This window comes from Staurois parvus, unplaced genomic scaffold (genome assembly GCF_062004578.1).
Source record: "Staurois parvus isolate SC_StPar_1 unplaced genomic scaffold, SC_StPar_1.0 ptg001769l, whole genome shotgun sequence".
Taxonomy (NCBI): Eukaryota; Metazoa; Chordata; class Amphibia; order Anura; family Ranidae; genus Staurois; species Staurois parvus.
The window spans coordinates 387,503-411,580 of NW_028319565.1; the positions used below are offsets into that span (position 1 = coordinate 387,503).

The window sequence follows — 24,078 nt, forward strand, 5'->3', positions numbered from 1 at the left end:
CATCCAGTACACCCCGTACATTCCCATACACCCCGTACATTCCCATACACCCTGTACACTCCATACATCCAGTACATCCCATACATCCAGTACACCCCATACATCCAGTACACCCCATACATCCTGTCAAGTACCAGGAGCGCAGAGAGAGAGCACGCGGAGACAGACTGCATGGAACCCGACGTGCGGGCATTTATTGAGGAGGTTTTTTGGGGTACAGACAATAGATTCGTTAGTCCACAGATCCACACCAAACACATCAACACAGTAAAGTTCTCTGGAAGACAATATGGGACAACAGGGGGCTGATAGTCCACCGTGTTCAGTAGGACAGGGAAGTGGAGGTTTCATGAGAATTTGGGTTCCTGGGGAGAATTGGGCTCAGTCTTTCGGGCAGCACGGGGTTAGTCCACTTACTAGATGTGGGGAGCCGGAGACGAAGGGTTACAGTCCACACAGGCAACACAGGGTCAATCCACACAGGCAGCTCCAGACAGCGAAGGGTTAAGTCCGCCAGGCACACGGGCAAAAAAGGGCTAAGTCCGCACAGAGGAGAGATCCAGGCAACGGGTTCACGGGGAACAAAAGGTTAAGTCCTCCAGGGGAGAGATCCAGCAGCAGGCTCACGAGGGCAGCAGAATGTTCCTCCACAGTGAGGAGATCGAGGCAGCGGAGAGTTAACCCCACACAGCGGAGGGATCCAGCAGCAGAATGGCAGGCAGTGGAGCCAGTGAGAGGAGAGGAGGGCAGGGGGACGGAAGCACGGAGGAGGCTGGCACGGAGCACAGACCTCACTCACACACGGCAGGCAGGAGAACACCCGGGACCGGCATTCAGCTCTGCCTTAAGTACAGAGCCGGGCACATTTCCGTGGTAACTCGAAACTTTGCGTCGGGTTACCATGGCAACGGGTCCCACCCCCCGCGTCTCCAGACGCGCACAGGGAACGCGGCTTTAGTCCCTGTCGGGGACAGAGCGCGGGAAGATGTGCACGAGGGGACAGGGAGGGGGGTGACAGAAGGGAGCCTGCCTGTGGATTCCCACAGCAGGGGGGCCGACTTTCTGGCGCCCAGCCAGGGAAGCAGGATGCTCCCCTGGCAGGGGGGCAGATTGAAGGCGACAGGGAGGTGAGGGGCCGCTGGGGGCTGCCTGTGTCAGGGACAAGGAGGACTGTAAGTCCCAACATGGATGGGACAGAAGAGTGAGGGGTGGGGGTGGCAGGCAGCAAACCTGGAGGATGTGGGGGTGAAAGACCAGCTCCGTTACACATCCCCTAAATCCAGTACACCCCGTACATCCCCTACATCCAGTACACCTCGTACATCCCCTACATCCTGTACATCCCTACATCCAGTACACCCCATATATCCTCTACATCCTGTACATCCAGTACATCCCTACAACCCGTACATCCAGTACACCCCTACACCTCGTACATCCCCTATATCCCTGTACACCCCATACATCCAGTACATCCAGTACACACTGTACATTCCATAATCCAGTACATCCTGTACACACCGTACATCCAGTACACCCCATACCATCCTGTACGGCCAAGCAGATATTTTGACAGGTCTGCAGGAGACCTGCATGATATCAGAGATCTACTGATTGCTGGTGCAATTTATTAGGCTCCTTTGGACAATAATAATAAATGCACATTTTTTTACCTGCAAAAAAATGTGCATTTATTATTTTTGTCCAAAAGGTGAACTTATCCTTTAACTGATCAAGCTGAAGTTAGAAGCTGATTTGGCTCCCATGCACAGCTGCACTAGATTCTGAGTGCTCCAGTTTTAGTAAATCTCTCCCTATCATTCAACAGGACAGCAGACACAGAACAAGTAAGAATACAAATTTAGGTTTAAAAAATTGCATATATTGAAAGACGCGTATCCTTAGGAAAAAATATTTTTTAATTATAAGTATTTCTTTATGACTGACAGTGCTGGGAAGGAAGAAATAGGTTTGAAGTAGAAAAGCAGAGGGACTGGCGGGAACACCAGGTATTTCTCACAAAGGAAGCAATACAAAGAGAACAGGAGACTTTTTATCACAAGTACTGCCTATGGTACAACAGACAAATATAGGGAATATGAAATGTTTGGGTAACATATACTTAAAATGAAAAATTGAAAGACAACATTCTCCTATGACCACTGATTCTTTTTAACCTTTCACCAACACCTCTTTATTGGGCTCTGAATGACAGGAAGCAGAAGCGGAGTTCCTGGTAATGTGATCGCTGTGATTGGCTGTTATAGCAGTCACATGATTAGGAACCCCCGCCACCTCCCATTTATAAATAGTGACTGCTCCGTCAGTGCGCTGGTTGTGCTTTCCGAACAGAACAGAGGTGCACCATAGATGCATATGTGTGACGCATGGACAATACGGTCCACCCACCTCGCTGGCACACATATACATTAGGTAGTTGGAAAGTGGCCAACGTTGTTTTTATTATTTTATATTCATAGAAATTCTTGATCAAAGATGTATTTTTTTTAATATCTGGATCATTGAATATCATTACAGAATATTCGCATTTTATTTTATTAACCCCTCGCCTACTGTGCACTTATACCCCCTTCTTTACCAGACCAATTTTCAGCTTTCAGCGCTGTCGCACTTTGACAATTGCACGGTCATGCAAGATTGTACCCATATGAAATTTTTATCATTTTTTTCTCACAAATAGAGCTTTCTTTTGGTGGTATTTAATCGCCGCTGGGCACTTTACTTTTTGCGCTATAAACAAAAAAATTGCAAAAAATTTTTGAAAAAAAAAAAGTTTCTTTGTTTCTATTATAAAATTTTTCAAACAGGTAATTTTTCTCCTTCACTGATGTGCATTGATGAGGCAGCACTGATGGGCACTGATAGGCGGCACTGATGGGCGCTGATAGGCGGCACTGATAGGTAGCACTAATGAGGTGGCACGGATAGGCGGCACTGATAGGTGGCACTGATGATGGGTACTGATAGACAGCTTTGATAGGTGGCACTGACTGGCATCACTGCTGGGCACTGACTGGTGCCACTGACTGGCAGCACTGCTGGGCTGCACTGATGGGCACTGGTGGGCACAGGTGGGTGGCACTGCTGGGCACAGGTAGGTGGCACTTCTGGGCACACTTGTGTGACACTGCTGGGCACAGGTGGATGCACTGCTGGCCACAGGTGGGCGGAGTTAGTGGGCGCACTGCTGGGCACAGGTGGGCGGAACTTGTGGGTGGCACTGCTAGGCACTGATCATCAGGGCACTGATGATCAGTGCCCTGATGATCGGTGCCGATCCCTGCTCTAACAACTGCTGGTTCTCGGCAGTACTTTCCTCACGATCTGACAGCGTGAGGAAAGTGCAGCCGAGAACCGGCAATTTCCCGGTGATCAGCGTGTCATTGGACACGGCTGATCACGTGGTAAAAGGCCGCTGTGATTGGCCTTTTACCACATCACGTGATCAGCTGTGTCCGTAGGAGATCACCGGGTGCGCGAGCGCATTCTGGGAGGACGTCATATGACGCCCACCCAGAACTGGCCGGCCGCAGTGCAGCCGTCATTCGGCTATTTGCGTTCGGCAAGTAGTTAATTTGATTAAATTATATTAAGGTTACTGTAGAGGATGGGTGTGTATGTTTTTTGTGTATTGTGGTTGGTTGGCATGGTGAAAGATGGGAGTTCCTGAATAACGTGGCTTTTAGCAACACAACTTTTCAGCTTCCAGCATCATCTCCCTTTGAAGCTTATGCTATTCAAACATACAGAGTATAGAAGAGGCAGCATAGGGTACTTACTGGGAATATGTGGGGAGGAGACCGAGGGGACACATTGAACTTTGAATGGCGGTAGAGGAAGCCCCTGACAGCACCCCTTCCACTGGGAGTACTGCTTATACTTTCTCAACTACTGTTTTAACCTGAGTAAAAAAATATTTCCATTATATTCCCAGATATTCAGGAAAAGCACAAACATCATCTGATGAAGAAGACTGAGACTCTAGTGGAGCATAGACCTCCAGGAACTACCCTGGAACCACAAAGATTCCTCATCAATGAGCGTTATGTGAAACTGATTGTAGTTTCCACTGATCAGTTCCGGCAGCGTCCCCAGAATGAGCTAATACAGACCGGGGTAAAACATGAGGAATGCTTGAAGGAAACACAAACTAGACTGGAACATATTTCCCCCAACAAGCTGTTCCGATGGAACCACCAGTCACAATGTGTACCACATGCAGTAATGGTGAGTGGAGTGCCAGGAATAGGGAAAACCACACTGATGCAGAAGTTTGTCTATGACTGGGCGACCGGAAAACACTACCAGAGATTTGCCTTTGTCTTTTTCTTCAGATTCCGGCACCTTAATAGACTGGGAGAGGTCAGCTTTGAGGAGATGATTCTTCAACAATATCCATATCTGAAGAGTCAGATTGGAGATATTTTAGAAGATCCAGAGAGACTTCTGTTTATATTTGATGGCTTGGATGAAAGTATTCACCAAATGGATTTCAGATCAAGTAGAGTCTTTGCTTACAGGACGAATATTGGTGAGATTGTGGTCAGCTTGGTGAGGCAGAGTCTTCTTAAGGGTTGCTCTGTACTGATGACCAGCCGCCCAACCAGACTGGGATCAGTTAATACCGATGTTTTCCAGAGAATAGCGGAGATTATGGGATTTCTCCATGAAGACAGATGGAACTTCTTCAATAATTTCTTTGGAAACGAGGAATGGTCAGAGAAGGCTTTCCATTATGTGCAGGAGAATGACACGCTGTACACTTTCTGTTATATCCCAGCATACTGCTGGATCATCTGTACAGTGTTATCAATGTGCTTCAGAGCCCAACCAACAATCACCGATCAGCTGATGACATCATTACCCAAAACAGTGACACAACTCTTTGTGACTTTTGTCTCCAACATTCTGGCCAATCACAGCCAGAAGACAGACGGCGGTCACACTTCCCGGGAACTGCTGACATCTATGGGGTGGATGGCAGAACATGGCATCATGAATCACATGATCGTATTTGATGAGCGTCATCTGGAGTCATTCAGTGTGAGAAATGATAAACATCTCTTTTCATCTTTCCTGATGGAATCTGGTCAGCCTCCTGATGTGGATTACACCTTCTTACATCTCACTCTTCAGGAGTTCTTTGCCGCTTTAGTCCATTTTAGTGACTATAATGCTGACAGATTACAGGAAACACTTGATGAGGCTGAATCTTACAAAGACGGCCGTGCTGAAATATTCCTCCGTTTCCTCTGCGGTTTCTCAGACACTTCTACTAGATCCATGTTAAAGTCTCATGTGGGAATATTGTCTGCTCAGGCTGCCAGACATGTCATCACCTGGATCCAGAAGAAAATACCAGAACAAAGACCTGACACATCCATAAGAGGCAAAAGAGATCTTCTTAATGTATTCTACTATCTCCATGAGAGCAGGAATAAGGCTCTGGTGTCACAATGTATTGGATCAAACAGTATTGATTTTTCCAAGGTCCCCCTCAGCCCTCTGGACTGCTCTGTGCTGTCCTTTATCCTTCAATCCTGCAGAGAGACAGAAGAAGTAAATCTAAGTTCCTGTAATATTCAGAGTAAAGGATTAAGAAAACTTGTACCGGCTCTACACAACATCAAGCGTTTGAGGTAAATATTAACTATGAATAATAAAATGTTCAGAAACTTCTCCAGAGAAATTATTATTATTATATTGGATTTATATAGTGCCTACAGTTTATGCAGGGCTTCACAACATAAGAGCAGACAGCACAATTACAATACAATGTAATACAGGAGGGATCAGAGAGCCCTGCTTGTTAGAGCTTACAATCTAAGAGGGCTTGTCGAGAGATACAAGAGGTAATAACTGTGGTTGATGGGCTGATGGACAAAATACATGTATAGTTGTTAGGTGGGGGCCTCTCTGAAAAGATGAGTTTTCAGGGATCATCTGAAAGTGGACAGAGTAGAAGATAGTCGGCATTGGGGAAGGGAGTTTCAGAGGATGGGAGCAGCTCTGGAGAAGTTACAAATTGTTGGTGCTTCTTGTCGTCTGTTATATGTGGACTCTATAGGTATCTGTGTGAATGTATTAGATTGTTGCATCAAATGTACAGATGAGTAGAGGCAGCAGAATCTGATCTATGGGATGTCTGTGTTAGACAAGTAGCAGTGACACCATTGGTCGTGTTTGTGGGGTCTCTGTTCTGACCTTAAAGAGTTCCATGAATCTTCAGTGTTATATGTGACCCCAGCAGGAAATTCCCAATCCATTTATTGATAAGATCACTGAATAATCAGCAAAGAAAATGGTTCATTGAAATGCTAGTTTCATTCCTAGTTATAGAGTGATTGCGGATATAATTTTAATACTTTCATTGCAATCTTTGCATTTTTTACACACATGTAAACAATAATTGTTGGCCTGAAGATTAGTTAGACCCCCCCCCCCCCCCCCAATGATATATTTTCTGAAAGTACATACCCTGGAGAATAAAGTGCAAATTATCAGTAAAAAGTACTCAAAATATGAGGTTATGTTACATCAATAGATACCCAACATGTCAAGCTTTAGAATTGTGTACACCCACAAAATGAAGATGAACTTTGGTACACTATACTTTCCATAGGAGACACTTTAAAAGCCCTGACAGGTCATCACTTTACAGTCAAATGTGAATAGTGTCCATAGAATCATTGCTCTATTCTGGTTGTGTGTGGTGATATGTAACACATAATGTAAACTATGTTTTTCTATGTAGGCTCCCCAATAGGTGTGCTTACACCTGTGTGTACATGGGGGCAGTGAGGGGTCAAAATTTTAGGTTTTTTTAAGTGCTTGGGTGCTATTTCTTTCTTCCTGTTTTGCACTAAAACTTTATATCACTTTTGTCTTCTGTGTGATACTCTTTGTGACAGGTTCTCCTTGATGTGACATCAGAGGTCTATCAGACCCCTGATGCCTCACCTGCCCTTGATTGAAGCTAATGGAGTGCAGATCAGTAGAAACTGGAAGTGACATTATATGCATCGCTTACAAGTACTTAACAGCCAGCAAATGGATGTCTCCCTCCTTTCCTTGTCCCATACCCTCAGATAGGACAACAGACCCTGGGAAACATGGTACATACAGGGCCACAGTTCTGGGGGTCAAAAAAGCAAGCTGTACAGCTGCCTGATCACTTTTATTGGAAAATTGGTTTGTAGAGTAAGCACAATATACAGGGATATGAGTTTTAACACGCCACATACACACACTCACACGGATTGAAGTGGATGGACTGGTGTCTTTATTCTACCTTACCAACTACACTATATTGCCAAACGTATTGGGCCACCGGCCTTTCCACGCACATGAACCTTAATGGCATCCCAGTCTTTCTCCGTAGGGTTCAATATTGAGTTGGCCCCGCCCTTTGCAGCTATAACAGCTTCAACTCTTCTGGGATGGCCGTCCACAAGGTTTAGGAGGGTGTCTATGGGAAGGTTTGACCATTTTTCCAGAAGCACATTTGTGAGGTCAGGCGCTGATGTCGGAGGAGGAGTCCTGTCTCACAGTCTCTGCTCTAATTCATCCCAAAGGTGTTCTATGGGGTTGAGGTCAGGACTGTGCAGGCCAGTCAGGTTCCTCCACCCCAAACGCACTCTTCCATGTCTTTATGGACCTTGCTTTTTGCACTGGTGCAGTCATGTTGGAACAGGAAGGGGCCATCCCCAAACTCTTCCCACAAAGTTGGGAGCATGAAATTGTCCAAAATGTCTTGGCATGCTGATGCTTTAAGAGTTCCCTTCACTGGAACTAGGGGTACAGGAGAGGATCTGAGTGAGTACTCCTGCACCCCCTGGACAGATAGTGGAAGGAGCACTCTGGTGGGACACCAGATTTTCCACCTGCCAGTGACTGTCTTAAAGTGACAGGAACCGGATCCCCTGTTCAAGGATATCTCCAGATTGCTGGGTGAAGAAGAGGAATTCATCTAGGGTCTGGGGTGATACATTGGGAGATGCTGGCTAGAGAGAGTGTTGCAGAGAAGGCTTGTAAATAGTTCCAGGAAGTTGTCCTTAGTCCATCTGTTCCCTTGGGCATCCTGTACACCCCTAACCTTGTCCCAGTTCAAATCCCCTAACTAAAAATAACAGAACCAAAGCTAAGGTACTGATTTCTAACTCTGGATGCAAGTCTATGTAAAGATGTGTGTTGCTTGACTGTCCAGGGCTTTAAGGCCCAAAATCTCTAGTGACTCCTAAGGGGGTAGTGCTACACTAGGGACAATTTATTTGGAAACCAATTAACCTACCAGCATAAATATACCCCAAGGTTCAGTGTTGGGACCCTTACTTTTTAATATATCACTGACAACCCTAGACCATTACTACACATCTACTATTCAGTGTCAGGAGATCCCCCATTACTACACATCTAGTATTCAGTGTCAGGGATCCCATTACTACACACCTACTATTCAGTGTCAGGAGATCCCCCATTACTACACATCTACTATTCAGTGTCAGGGATCCCCCATTACTACACATCTACCATTCAGTGTCAGGAGATCCCCCATTACTACACATCTACTATTCAGTGTCAGGAGATCCCCCATTACTACACATCTACTATTCAGTGTCAGGAGATCCCCCATTACTACACATCTACTATTCAGTGTCAGGAGATCTCCCCATTACTACACATCTACTATTCAGTGTCAGGGGATCCCCCATTACTACACATCTACTATTCAGTGTCAGGGGATCCCCCATTACTACACATCTACTATTCAGTGTCAGGAGATCCCCCATTACTACACATCTACTATTCAGTGTCAGGAGATCCCCCATTGCTACACATCTACTATTCAGTGTCAGGAGATCTCCCCATTACTACACATCTACTATTCAGTGTCAGGGGATCCCCCATTACTACACATCTACTATTCAGTGTCAGGAGATCCCCCATTACTACACATCTAGTATTCAGTGTCAGGGATCCCATTACTACACACCTACTATTCAGTGTCAGGGATCCCATTACTACACATCTACTATTCAGTGTCAGGGATCCCCCATTACTACACATCTACTATTCAGTATCAGGGATCCCCCATTACTACACATCTACTATTCAGTATCAGGGATCCCCCATTACTACACATCTACTATTCAGTATCAGGGATCCCCCATTACTACACATCTACCATTCAGTGTCAGGAGATCCCCCATTACTACACATCTACTATTCAGTGTCAGGAGATCCCCCATTACTACACATCTAGTATTCAGTGTCAGGGATCCCATTACTACACACCTACTATTCAGTGTCAGGAGATCCCCCATTACTACACATCTACTATTCAGTGTCAGGGGATCCCCCATTGCTACACATCCACTATTCAGAGTCAGGGGATCCCTCCATTACTACACATCTACTATTCAGTGTCAGGGACCCCCCATTATTACACATCTACTATTCAGTGTCAGGGGATCCCCCATTATTACACATCTACTATTCAGTGTCAGGGGATCCCTCCATTACTACACATCTACTATTCAGTGTCAGGGATCCCCCCATTACTTGTTAGGAATGGACTGGCCAGCAATGGTGGGACTCACCTGCCTTTTGATCTGCAGTACCAGGGCTGGCCAGCGGGTGCTCCCAGCAATCAGAGACTCAACCTTTCAGCCAGCTAACACCTGGAACTGATGATACTGGTGTATTTAAGGGATGGCCAGACTTGCAGACTCTGCCTTGGTGTTGTGTTTGTCCTGGGCCCTGTATCTGTCCTGCATCCTGTTTCTGTTCTTTTGCTGACTTCTCCTGCTCTGATCCTGGCTTGTGACCCTGACCATCCCTCTGTCTGACCCTCTGTACTACGCTGCTTGCTACCTGTTCTGATCCCTGGCTTGTGACCCGGACCATCCCTCTGCCTGACCCTCTGTACTATGCTGCTTGCTACCTGCTGAACCTGGCCTGTGACCCCGACCATTCTCCGCTTGCTCCCCCTGTACCTACCTGCCCAATTGATATTGACCCGGCCTGCCTGACGACGCTTGCTTGTATGTACTGTTATCTGTGGGTGGTTTGGTTTGGTTTGTTTGCACTGTATTATGTTTTAGTATTGCACTGCGTTTATGTTTGTACTGTTAGTGTTAATAAATTATATTGTTTATAACATATCTGAGGTCTGCGTTTCCCTGCTTCAGTCACACACCTCTGGTCATACCTGGGAGCCCTGACATTACACCAAGGCCAATCCTGACCAGAAGTGGCTGCACAGGGAAGCCATCTTGGCTTGTTGATGGGAAGGATGGATCTTGATGAGGTTGAGTATTTATATCTGCTAGTGTTTGATGACAGGGAGTATGCTTATCAAACTCTGAAGGAGTATAACCGGGATGAATTGCTAGAATGTATACGGCTCGCTCATGTTCTAGTAGATCAGGGCACAGTGTTCTCTGAGGTGCAGCCATTGATTGAGGTTTGTGCAGAGTTGGTTTCATCTGGTTCCCCCGAATGCAGGGATGAATTTTTGCCACCATTTAGTGCAGACCACCAGTCCCTGGTGTGGTTATTAGAGGATGATGTGGGTTACTTTCTGGAGCGTTATTCCACATGTTCACCACAGACACTGAGAGATTGTATAAACACAGTGCAGTCATTGACCAGACAGGCTTTGTGTAAGCTCAGCTTTGTTCAACCCCTACTGCAGACATGGACAGACTTGTTGCACCCAGCCTCAGTCAGCTTACAAAGACCCAGTCCTGCTTCTAACTCTACTCCTGTATTCCCACCAGCTCCTCCAGTTACAGCCCAGTATACTTGGCTATCTACCGCATGTCAGTACCCTGTTCCCACTCGCTGCACCTATCCTGCCTTTAACCCTGTAAAAAAGCCCTCTGTAGCAACTGCTCCCTCTCCTGTTCCATCCTCCAGTTCTTCTCTGTCTCCAGCTGCTCCATTCGTTTGCAGACCTGCGTTTACTTGCAGTGCTCCAGTAGTTAAAACCAGAAAAAAGCGAAAATTCTTTCCAACCAATACCATCCTGCCAGTATCCAAACCGGTGAGCCTGCCTTCCGTGGTTCAGACTGATGCCTGTACGCAGCCTGATGCCTCTACTCGGCCTGAAGCCTCTACTCGGCCTAAAGCCTCTACGCGGCCTGAAGCCTCTCCTCAGCCTGAAGCCTCTACTCGGCCTGATGCCTGTACTCGGCCTGATGCCTGTACTCGGCCTGATGCCTGTACTCGGCCTGATGCCTCTCTTCAGCCTGAAGCCTCTACTCGGCCTGAAGCCTCTACTCGGCCTGATGCCTCTACTCGGCCTGATGCCTCTACTCGGCCTGAAGCCTCTACTCGGCCTAATGCCTCTACCCAGCATGATGAACTGATCCAACCTGACGATCCTATTAGGCCAGTTGACTCGATGCCCGCTGTTGATCCAGATGATCCGGTACCTGATCCGGTGCCCGCTGTCGTGCCAATTGACTCAGAGCCCGCTGTCGTACCTGGTGACTCGGTGCCCACTGCCTTGCCAGATGACGCGGTGCCCGCTGGCAAGCCAAATGACCTGATGCCTGGTGACCTAGTGTCCGCTGTCATACCTGATGACCCGATGCCCGCTGTCGAGCCAGACAATCCGGTACCTGATGACCCGGTGCCCACTGTCGTGCCTGTTGACTCGGAGACCACTGCCTTGCCAGATGACGCGGTGCCCGCTGTCGAGCCAAATGACCTGATGCCTGGTGACCCGATGCCCGCTGTCCAGCCAGACGATTCAATGTCTGCCCCGGTGCCCGCGGTCATGCCAGTTGACTCGGAGCCCACTGCCTTGCCAGATGACGCGGTGCTCGCTGTCGAGCCAAATGACTTGATGCCTGGTGACCCGATGCCCGCTGTCCAGTCAGACGATCCAATGTCTGACCCAGTGCCCGCGGTCATACCAGTTGACTCGGAGCCCACTGCCTTGCCAGATGACGCGGTGCCCGCGGTCGAGCCAAATGACCTGATGCCTGGTGACCCGATGCCCGCTGTCCGGTCTGACGATCCAATGTCTGACCCAGTGCCTGCGGTCATACCAGTTGACTCGGAGCCCACTGCCTTGCCAGATGACGCGGTGCCCGCGGTCGAGCCAAATGACCTGATGCCTGGTGACCCGATGCCCGCTGTCCAGCCAGACCATCCAATGTCTGACCCAGTGCCCGCGGTCATACCAGTTGACTCGGAGCCCACTGTCGTGCCTGGTGTCTCGGTGCCCGCCGCTCCGCCTGGGGGCCCGAGACCTGTTGCTCTGCTTGGGGGTCCAGCGCCCGCCGCTCCGCCTGGGGATCCGGCGCCCGCCGCCCCGCCTGGGGGCCCGAGACCTGTCGCTCCGCCTGAGGGCCTGAGACCTGTCGCTCCGCCTGGGGGTCCGGCACCTGCCACTCCGCTTGAGGGCCCGAGACCTGTCGCTCCTCCTGGGGGTCCGGCGCCCGCCGCTCCGCCTGAGGGCCCGAGACCTGTCGCTCCACCTGGGGGTCCGGCGCCCGCCGCTCCGCCTGAGGGCCCGAGACCTGTCGCTCCACCTGGGGGTCCGGCGCCCGCCGCTCCGCCTGAGGGCCCGAGACCTGTCGCTCCTCCTGGGGGTCCGGCGCCCGCTGCTCCGCCTGAGGGCCCGAGACCTGTCGCTCCGCCTGGGGGTCCAGCGCCCGCAGCTCCGCCTGAGGGCCCGAGACCTGTCGCTCCACCTGGGGGTCCGGCGCCCGCCGCTCCGCCTGAGGGCCCGAGACCTGTCGCTCCTCCTGGGGGTCCGGCGCCCGCCGCTCCGCCTGAGGGCCCGAGACCTGTCGCTCCGCCTGGGGGGTCCGGCGCCCGCCGCTCCGCCTGAGGGCCCGAGACCTGTCGCTCCACCTGGGGGTCCGGCGCCCGCCGCTCCGCCTGAGGGCCCGAGACCTGTCGCTCCATCTGGAGGTCCGGCGCCCGCCGCTCCGCCTGAGGGCCCGAGACCTGTCGCTCCGCCTGGGGGTCCGGCGCCCGCCGCTCCGCCTGGGGGCACGATGCCTGTCGCCCCGCCTGGGGGCACGATGCCGGTCGCCCCGCCTGGGGGCACGATGCCTGTCGCCCCGCCTGGGGGCCCGATGCCTGTCGCCCCGCCTGGGGGCACGATGCCTGTCGCCCCGCCTGGGGGCCCGATGCCTGTCGCCCCGCCTGGGGGCCCGGTGCCTGTCGCCCCGCCTGGGGGCCCGGTGCCTGTCGCCCCGCCCGGGGGCCCGGTGCCTGCTGCCCCGCCCGGGGGCCCGGTGCCTGTCGCCCCGCCCGGGGGCCCGGTGCCTGTCGCCCCGCCCGGGGGCCCGGTGCCTGTCGCCCCGCCCGGGGGCCCGGTGCCTGCTGATCCGCCCGGGGGCCCGGTGCCTGCTGCTCCGCCTGGTGGCCCGCTGCCTGCTGCTTCGCCTGGTAATCCGATGTGCCTCTGCCCGGAATCCTGCCCGATGTGCCTCTGCCCGGAGTCCTGCCCGATGTGCCTCTGCCTGGAGTCCTGCCCGATGTGCCTCTGCCCGGTGTGCCTCTGCCCGGAGTCCTGCCCGATGTGCCTCTGCCCGGAGTCCTGCCCAATGTGCCTCTGCCCGATGTGCCTCTGCCCGGAGTCCTGCCCGATGTGCCTCTGCCCGGTGTGCCTCTGCCCGGTGTGCCTCTGCTCGATGTGCCTCTGCCCGGAGTCCAGCCCGGTGTGCCGCTGCCCGGAGTCCTGCCCGGTGTGCCAGTCTTTGATATCCCGCCAGTTGCCAGACCCGGGCGGTGGAACATTTTGCCCAGCTAGGACTGTTTGGAGCGTCCTTGAGGGGGGGGGTACTGTTAGGAATGGACTGGCCAGCAATGGTGGGACTCACCTGCCTTTTGATCTGCAGTACCAGGGCTGGCCAGCGGGTGCTCCCAGCAATCAGAGACTCAACCTTTCAGCCAGCTAACACCTGGAACTGATGATACTGGTGTATTTAAGGGATGGCCAGACTTGCAGACTCTGCCTTGGTGTTGTGTTTGTCCTGGGCCCTGTATCTGTCCTGCATCCTGTTTCTGTTCCTTTGCTGACTTCTCCTGCTCTGATCCTGGCTTGTGACCCTGACCATCCCTCTGTCTGACCCTCTGTACTACGCTGCTTGCTACCTGTTCTGATCCCTGGCTTGTGACCCGGACCATCCCTCTGCCTGACCCTCTGTACTATGCTGCTTGCTACCTGCTGAACCTGGCCTGTGACCCCGACCATTCTCCGCTTGCTCCCCCTGTACCTACCTGCCCAATTGATATTGACCCGGCCTGCCTGACGACGCTTGCTTGTATATACTGTTATCTGTGGGTGGTTTGGTTTGGTTTGTTTGCACTGTATTATGTTTTAGTATTGCACTGCGTTTATGTTTGTACTGTTAGTGTTAATAAATTATATTGTTTATAACATATCTGAGGTCTGCGTTTCCCTGCTTCAGTCACACACCTCTGGTCATACCTGGGAGCCCTGACATTACTACACATCTACTATTCAGTATCAGGAGATCCCCCATTACTACACATCTACTATTCAGTATCAGGAGATCCCCCATTACTACAAATCTACTATTCAGTGTCAGGGATCTCACATTACTACACATCTACTATTCAGTGTCAGGGAATCCCCCCATTACTACACATCTACTATTCAGTATCAGGAGATCCCCCATTACTACACATCTACCATTCAGTGTCAGGGGATCCCCCATTACTACACATCCATCTACTATTCAGTGTCGGGGATCCCCCATTACTACAAATCTACTATTCAGTGTCAGGAGATCCCCCATTACTACACATCTAGTATTCAGTGTCAGGGATCCCATTACTACACACCTACTATTCAGTGTCAGGGATCCCATTACTACACATCTACTGTTCAGTGTCAGGGATCCCCCATTACTACACATCTACCATTCAGTGTCAGGAGACCCCCCATTACTACACATCTACTATTCAGTGTCAGGGGATCCCCCATTACTACACATCTACTATTCAGTATCAGGAAATCCCCCATTACTACACATCTACTGTTCAGTGTCTGAGATCCCCCATTACTACACATCTACTGTTCAGTGTCTGAGATCCCCCATTACTACACATCTACTATTCAGTGTCAGGGGTTCCCCCCATTACTACACATCTACCATTCAGTGTCAGGAGATCCACCATTACTACACATCTACTATTCAGTGTCAGGGGATCCCTCCATTACTACACATCTACTATTCAGTGTCAGGGGATCCCTCCATTACTACACATCTACTATTCAGTGTCAGGGATCCTTCATTACTACACATCTACTATTCAGTATCAGGAGATCCCCCATTACTACAAATCTACTATTCAGTGTCAGGGATCTCACATTACTACACATCTACTATTCAGTGTCAGGAGATCCCCCATTACTACACATCTAGTATTCAGTGTCAGGGATCCCATTACTACACACCTACTATTCAGTGTCAGGGATCCCATTACTACACATCTACTATTCAGTGTCAGGGATCCCCCAATACTACACATCTACCATTCAGTGTCAGGAGATCCCCCATTACTACACATCTACTATTCAGTGTCAGGAGATCCCCCATTACTACACATCTAGTATTCAGTGTCAGGGATCCCATTACTACACACCTACTATTCAGTGTCAGGAGATCCCCCATTACTACACATCTACTATTCAGTGTCAGGGGATCCCCCATTGCTACACATCCACTATTCAGAGTCAGGGGATCCCTCCATTACTACACATCTACTATTCAGTGTCAGGGACCCCCCATTATTACACATCTACTATTCAGTGTCAGGGGATCCCCCATTATTACACATCTACTATTCAGTGTCAGGGGATCCCTCCATTACTACACATCTACTATTCAGTGTCAGGGATCCCTCCATTACTACACATCTACTATTCAGTATCAGGAGATCCCCCATTACTACAAATCTACTATTCAGTGTCAGGGATCTCACATTACTACACATCTACTATTCAGTGTCAGGGGATCCCCCATTACTACACATCTACTATTCAGTATCAGGAGATCCCCCATTACTACACATATACCATTCAGTGTCAGGGGATCCCCCATTACTACACATCCATCTACTATTCAGTGTCGGGGATCCCCCATTACTACAAATCTACTATTCAGTGTCAGGAGATCCCCCATTACTACACATCTAGTATTCAGTGTCAGGGATCCCATTACTACACACCTACTATTCAGTGTCAGGGATCCCATTACTACACATCTACTGTTCAGTGTCAGGGATCCCCCATTACTACACATCTACTATTCAGTGTCAGGGACCCCCCATTATTACACATCTACTATTCAGTGTCAGGGGATCCCCCATTACTACACATCTACTATTCAGTATCAGGAAATCCCCCATTACTACACATCTACTGTTCAGTGTCTGAGATCCCCCATTACTACACATCTACTGTTCAGTGTCTGAGATCCCCCATTACTACACATCTACTATTCAGTGTCAGGGGTTCCCCCCATTACTACACATCTACCATTCAGTGTCAGGAGATCCACCATTACTACACATCTACTATTCAGTGTCAGGGGATCCCTCCATTACTACACATCTACTATTCAGTGTCAGGGGATCCCTCCATTACTACACATCTACTATTCAGTGTCAGGGATCCTTCATTACTACACATCTACTATTCAGTATCAGGAGATCCCCCATTACTACAAATCTACTATTCAGTGTCAGGGATCTCACATTACTACACATCTACTATTCAGTGTCAGGGGATCCCTCCATTACTACACATCTACTAATCAGTATCAGGAGATCCCCCATTACTACACATCTACTATTCAGTATCAGGAGATCCCCCATTACTACACATCTACTATTCAGTGTCAGGGGATCCCCCCATTACTACACATCTACTATTCAGTGTCAGGGGATCCCCCCATTATTGCACATCTACTATTCAGTGTCAGGGGATCCCCCATTACTACACATCTAATATTCAGTGTCAGGGGATCCCCCATTACTACACATCTACTATTCAGTGTCAGGGGATCTCCCCATTATTACACATCTACTATTCAGTGCCAGGGATCCCCCATTTCTACACATCTACTATTCAGTGTCAGGGATCCCCCATTACTTCCAACGAGTACAGAGCTCTGATCAGCAGAGAGAAATAGAATATCAGATACAATCCTCCCGTCCAATCACTAGCAATGCTGATTCCGGCCTCACACTGTCTGCTGATCCCATTCATGCTCCATACACAAGGAGATGATAGCACAATACGAGTCATGTCAGTGGTATTCTGTGCTCATCCTGTGTATGGAGATATCACCGTCTCTACACATGGAGGACAATATTGGGGGGTCTACTCCATTATAACATTTGTCTTATAAAATTCTGTTTCCTGGAGATTTATAAAGTGATCGAATATAAATGATTCCAATAAAGAGAAATGAGTTCCATCCATGTAGAGAATAGTTCCATTCATTCCTGGGGGGGGGGGATTAATTTCCTTCAGGTAACATTGTTTTCTTCTTCTACAGATTGGATGATAATCACCTGACAGATAGTTCCTGCCCCCACCTGGCATCTGGAATAAGAAATAACCCGACACTGAGGACACTGAACCTGTCATATAACAATCTGGAGGGTCCTCATTTCAGGGATCTGATGGCGGCTCTGACAACAAGCCGGATAGAGGAATTACAGTGAGTATAACAGGACAGTTCTGGTGGAGCCTTACGTGCTGATGTCACACCGCCGCGGCCGGAGCTCGGAGCGGCAGACATCTTTGTATGTGCTTTATACACAAATTAATTGTTTTATCCACATGGATTGCATTTTAAGCTTTTATTAAATACTTGTAAATTGTGATGCTGCGCTAATAAACTTTATGTGAACCCCGATACGTGATATTCAGTGAATGGGTAAACAAAATCCCCTTATAAATCAATTAAATCAAAATATGACATATACCCCAATATATACCTCTACACCACCTCTACTAAGTGAGTACATAAACATAATATTCCACACATACATACACAATAATTATACACATATATGCCGTGATGCCGAATTAACTCCTGAACGGCAACACCAGTGAATAAATAAAGTGACATAAACGCATGTAAACTTTACATGCCCTGGATAAGCAGATTGAAAGAAATAATAGTGATCCAACTAGGGGATAAAAATCAAAGTGAATCAGTGACACCACTCCTTGTGGTAAACATAAGAAAACAAAAAAAGAGGAATCAAAAAGGTAAACGCATGTATATGCTCAAAATGATTTGTGAATGTAAACAATGTCAGTGATCCCACTATGGGATAAATACAGTGGATCCGTGAAACCACAAATGGTGGTAATTGTGAAAGAAAGAGAAAATCAGGCTCACCGCCTGTCAATCATCAACAATCACTTAAATAAACGATAGTGACCCCCTACTGGGGATAAGTGACACCAAAAAAATAGGCTAAATGCCTATAGATACCGACGTGATTCGTAACCGTAAATGGGGGTTCTGAATAAGCGTGAAAATAAGTGACTTCAAACAGTTCTTCACACTTTCCATATATCCACAAACATAAATGAACAGTGGATAGTCCAGCTACCAACATAAACCAAAAACTTAAAAAAATTAACGTGTCGTAAAAAGTGAAAAAATAAAAAAAATAAATAAATGTCCAATCTAAAAAAGTGTCCAGAACCATCCAAATGGTGGAGGTGTACTGTAGTCCTATGATCACCAAACTGTGCAACAGGATACTATGAACCCCACTCTAGGTGCAATGGCTCCTCACCTCCATGCGGTGACTCTGCAGGGTCAAAACGCCTTAGACAATCAAATACCACCGGTCTGGAACCCGGACTCACTCCAACGGATGTCAGGTCCTTCGCCGTGTCAGTTCCCTCTCTGATGGCCAAGGTCCCGCATACAGCCTCCTCTCAGTGGTCCTAGAAGTGATAGCTCCTCATTCCCCCAGAAAGAGAATGCAAAGTGCTCCCATAGTGTATGAACGTTTAATGACTCAAAATGGATAAAAATTTATCAAATTCCACTCACATTTAACTTGAAATTATAAGCTTTTAGTACCTATCCACATGCTGTGGGTGTACTAGTACATTGACCTCAATAGGAGTTCCAAGATGGCGTCTGCCCCGGAAGTTGAGTCAGCATGCCGGGAGTTGTGTCACCACGAGCCCGCGCGTTACATCACGATGTCATCACGATGTCACGTGACTTCATCAGAGTACCCTGTCAATGTATTAGTACACCCACAGTATGTGGATGGGTACTAAAAGCTTATAATTTCAAGTTAAATGTGAGTGGAATTTGATACGTTTTTATCCATTTTGAGTCATTAAACGTTCATACACTATGGGAGCACTTTGCATTCTCTTTCTGGGGGAATGAGGAGCTATCACTTCTAATTTTTATGTAGTTTTTGGTTTTTGTTTATGTTGGTGGGTGGACTATTCACTGTTGATTTATGTTTGTGGATATACGGAAAGTGTGAAGCGCTCTTTGAAGTCAATTATTTTCATGCTTATTCAGAACCCCCATTTAGGGTCACGAATCACGTCCATATCTATAGGCACTTAGCCTATTTTTTGGTGTCACTTATCCCCAGTTGGGGGCCACTATCGTTTATTTAAGTGATTGTTGATGATTGACAGACGGTGAGCCTGATTTTCTCTTTCTTTCACAATTACCACCATTTGTAGTTTCACAGATCCTCTGTTTTTATCCCATAGTGGGATCACTGGCATTGTTTACATTCACAAATCATTTTGAGCATATACATGCATTTTACCTTTTTGATTCTTTTTTTTTTTTCTTATGTTTACCACAAGGAGTGGTGTCACTGATTCACTTTAATATATGTGTATAATTATTGTGTATGTATGTGTGGAATATTGTTTATGTACTCACTCAGTAGAGTAGATGTATATATTGGGGTATAGGTCATATTTTGATTTAATTGATTTATAAGGGGATATTGTTTACCCGTTCACTATCGCGTATCGGGGTTCACATATAGTTTATTAGCGCAGCACCACAATATTCAATTTGGGTTAACCATTTTTATTGGTGTATGGTTAGGTGTTAGCAGCTTTAGCCACAGGTTCACCTAAGTGCAGGAGGACTTTGAATATTGTTTTAATAAATACTACAGTATATTCCGAACCTTGGGCTCCTGTGGTGAGTATTTCCCCCTAGGACGATTCCCTTGTCGATTTTCTAAAGTCTACTTTCTGGAGAAGTTCGGTCTGCATATATGGCTCTCTGCGATCTTCTATGGAATCAGCACAAATGCTCCTATACCAGTAGTGTTCTGGTGAGTGCATATCCATAAGATGTGGTGGATTCCCACATTGCATTATGAGCACCTTTTGAATATCTCACCTGGTATTGCTAAACTTGTAGTACCACGGATTCCTTCACTGGATGATGAGCACTATTATATTTATCACATTGGTATTGCTGAGACTTGTAGTACCACATATATTTTATTTATTTTTTATTTTATTTAATATTTGAATGGTTACATGTGCAATACATTCAGATTATGTCACATGGTCTAATAACATCAGGTGTTCACATTTTTCACTATAACACTTTATGACAGAATTTAATATTTAGCTCTGCACTTCCACTTATATTAGTTCTTGTGGGATTTTGTCCCATTTTGTGCTAGCAGCTCCTAATACTCAGCGCTTGCCAGATATCCTGCATTCCATATATATAGATGACATTAAAGATATTCATATACAGTACATGGGAATCTGATCATAATGCAAGTGATCACAGTCTCATACAAATATTTTTCTTCTGGCGTGGCCAACTGCTTTCAGTTCCGGAAGATCTCCCCATTACTGAACATTTGTTACCTAGCGCCATGACTTCCTATGAATACAGAGCTCTGATCAGCAGAGATAAATAGAATATCAGATACAATCCTCCCGTCCAATCACTAGCAATGCTGATTCCGGCCTCACACTGTCTGCTGATCCCATTCATGCTCCATACACAAGGAGATGATAACACAATACGAGTCATGTCAGTGGTATTCTGTGCTCATCCTGTGTATGGAGATATCACCGTCTCTACACATGGAGGACAATAATGGGGGGTCTACTCCATTATAACATTTGTCTTAGAAAATTCTATTTCCTGGAGATTTATAAAGTGATCGAATATATTCCAATAAAGAGAAATTAGTTCCATTCATGCAGAGAATAGTTCCATTCATTCCTGGGGGGGGGGGGGATTCATTTTCTTCTGGTAACATTCTTCTCTTCTTCTACAGATTGTCCTCTAATCACCTGACAGACAGTTCCTGCCCCCACCTGGCATCTGGAATAAGAAATAACCCGACACTGAGGACACTGAACCTGTCTGTGAACAATCTGAAGGGTCCTCATTTCAGAGATCTGATGGCGGCTCTGACAACAAGCCGGATAGAGGAATTACAGTGAGTATAACAGGACTGACTGAGACAATCATATTCTGGGACAGATTAACATTCAATTGTCTAAATCTTCGGATCTTCTCTAACTCTGCTATCAGCAATAAATTAGACTTTTTCTACAGCTGGCCATAAGTGGATCAAATATGGACAGGTTTAGTAAGGACCAGCTGAGATCTGACCCATCTATGGGCAGGCTGGTTGTACTGAAGTTGATCCGTCAATCGCATTCAGTACAACCATCCTGTGGGACTTTTTACATTCGATCACTGCCGGAGGTCTATAGCAGCTAACTGTGATCAGTGTTCTGCTGGCAGGGAAGGCTTCCTGTTGGCAGAACACAGTTGTGCGGCAGGAGTGATTCCCCCATCCATTCTGACTGTGTTGATGGGGGGATTGAGCAATTGTCTTTCTTTCCACCCGTAGTGGAAGGAAAGAATATTGTATAGTCTGTAGCTTACTTAAAGCTCCCCACACACAGTACAGTCTGATCTTACAATCTTCTTTACCTCCATTGCCTAATTGGATACAAACTGACTGGATACATTGGGTAGGTCCTCATATGATATAAAGTTGTACAAACAGCATAATATCAGATGGTAACATGGTGACCCTATAGACTATAAAATGTAACCATTAAAGTGTTACTAAACCCACAACAGTACAATCAGTCTGTAGATGCAGTAAAGCATGCTTGTTATACTCACTGTGGAACCTAAGGGGTTAATCCTCTGTATTGTGTAAAAAGACCGATTGATCCTTTCTGCTTCGTTCCTCCTTTTTTTCAAGCGATCACCTCTTATCTTCTGATAAGACAGACTTAACCGTAGGCATTTTGCACATGCTCAGTTTAGTCTGTATTGCTAGAGAGGTTTTTTTTCCCTTAGGAGGGTGCATGTTGTTCTGTTAGTCGATCCTGCTCAGATGCTCACACACTGTAGTTTGTAGCCGCCATTTTATTAGGTGCTCATAGCTGCCATTATACATGTGTATATCCTAAGAACTACAACCAAAGAGAGGCAATAACACAGTTGTACCAGTATCTAAGTAGTGAGACCCCTAGAGGCCATACACAGCATATAACATATTGCTACATCCTTTCTCTTTTAAATAAAAGAACAATGAAATATAACAAACACAAATTGGTGAAGTAGAAAATAGCTATAAATTAGATATAATCCTTGAGGTGAGCCAGCTTTCTGATTGTTCTGCCAGCTCGCGTAACATATGAGGTTTCTTCACAAAAATCTTGGTGTTCGTCTGATTCTGGCAGTCTATTTTCTGGGACTGTCTCTCTCTGCTAGAGACCTCCCTATGCTCCTCAGCAGTCCCTGTTTCTTTGTTGCTGGTATTCATAGTCTCATCGCTTTGAGTGTCCATATACTGTTCCCAGGGCCCTGTATCATCTCCTTCTTGTGTTTTTCTCAGATGTCTCCGATTTCTCCTCCATCTTCTTCCTTCCTCTGTTATAATTTCATAGGGCCGTGGTCCCAATTTCTGTACAACCTTCGCTTTTTTCCAGTGTTTGTCATATTTGCCTATTGGCTGAATCCGTTTCATTTCGCTGGAGAACAGGCAGATCTTTTGCAGATTTATTATAATAGAAAGCTTGCCTATCTTGATTCTTCATTAGTTTGGCTTTAACATTGCCCACAAGCTTTGGCTTTAGTAGTTGACCTGTAGTTGGTAAGAGAGTCCTTGTACGTCTACTCATAAGCCGCTGTGCTGGACTGGTGTCTAGGCCTTGTGTGGGTGTGTTTCTGTGGTCCAGTATAGACAGGTACAGTTGCAAGAAAAAGTATGTGAACCCCTTGGGATTACGTGGAGTTTTACATGAATTGGGCATAAAATGTGCTCTGAACGTCATCTATGTCACAACAATAGAAGAACACAGTCTGCTGAACATAATACTACACAAACATTAGATGTTGCCATGGTTTAATTGCACATAACATGTAAACATTCACAGTGCAGGGAGGAAAAAGTATGTGAGGCCCTAGCTTAATGACTTCTCCCAGAGCTAATTGGAGCCAGGAGTGAGCCAACCTTGACTCCAATCAGTGTGATGATATTGGATGTGTTGCTGACAGCTGTCCTGCCCTTAAAAAACACAAACCTGTTTTGGGTTTACTGGTTTCAAGAAGCACTGTCTGATGTGAACCATGCCTCGCAGAAAAGAGCTCTCAGAAGACCTACCATCAAGAATTGTTGACTTGCATGAAGCTGGAAAGGGTTACAAAAGTATCTCCTTGAGCCTTGATGTTCATGTGTCCACGGTAAGACAGACTGTCTACAAATGGAGAAAGTTTAGCACTGTTGCTACTCTCCCTAGGCGCGGTCGTCCTGTAAAAATGACTGCAAGAGCACAGCGCAGAATGCTGCATGAGGTAAAGAAGAATCCCAGAGTGTCAGCTAAAGACCTACAGAAATCTCTGGCACATGCTAACATTTTTGTTGACACATCTACAATAAGGAAAACATGAAACAAGAATGGAGTACATGGGAGGACACCACGGAGGAAGGCATTGCTGTCCAAAAAGAATATTGCAGCACGTTTGAAGTTTGCAA

At 47.2% G+C, this 24,078-nt stretch overlaps 1 protein-coding gene across 1 annotated transcript in view; it reads left to right on the forward strand.

Annotated features, from left to right (window-relative positions):
• LOC149434339 (NACHT, LRR and PYD domains-containing protein 12-like) overlaps nucleotides 1-24,078 on the forward strand; it is a gene marked incomplete at its 5' end in the record, with an annotated part of 77,188 nt that overhangs the window by 23,785 nt on the left and 29,325 nt on the right. Inside the window, 3 exons of the mRNA XM_089663806.1 lie at nucleotides 3,956-5,660; nucleotides 17,580-17,744; nucleotides 21,352-21,516. Coding sequence (XP_089519932.1) covers nucleotides 3,956-5,660; nucleotides 17,580-17,744; nucleotides 21,352-21,516 — 2,035 coding nt within the window. The remainder of the gene's footprint in view (nucleotides 1-3,955; nucleotides 5,661-17,579; nucleotides 17,745-21,351; nucleotides 21,517-24,078) is intronic.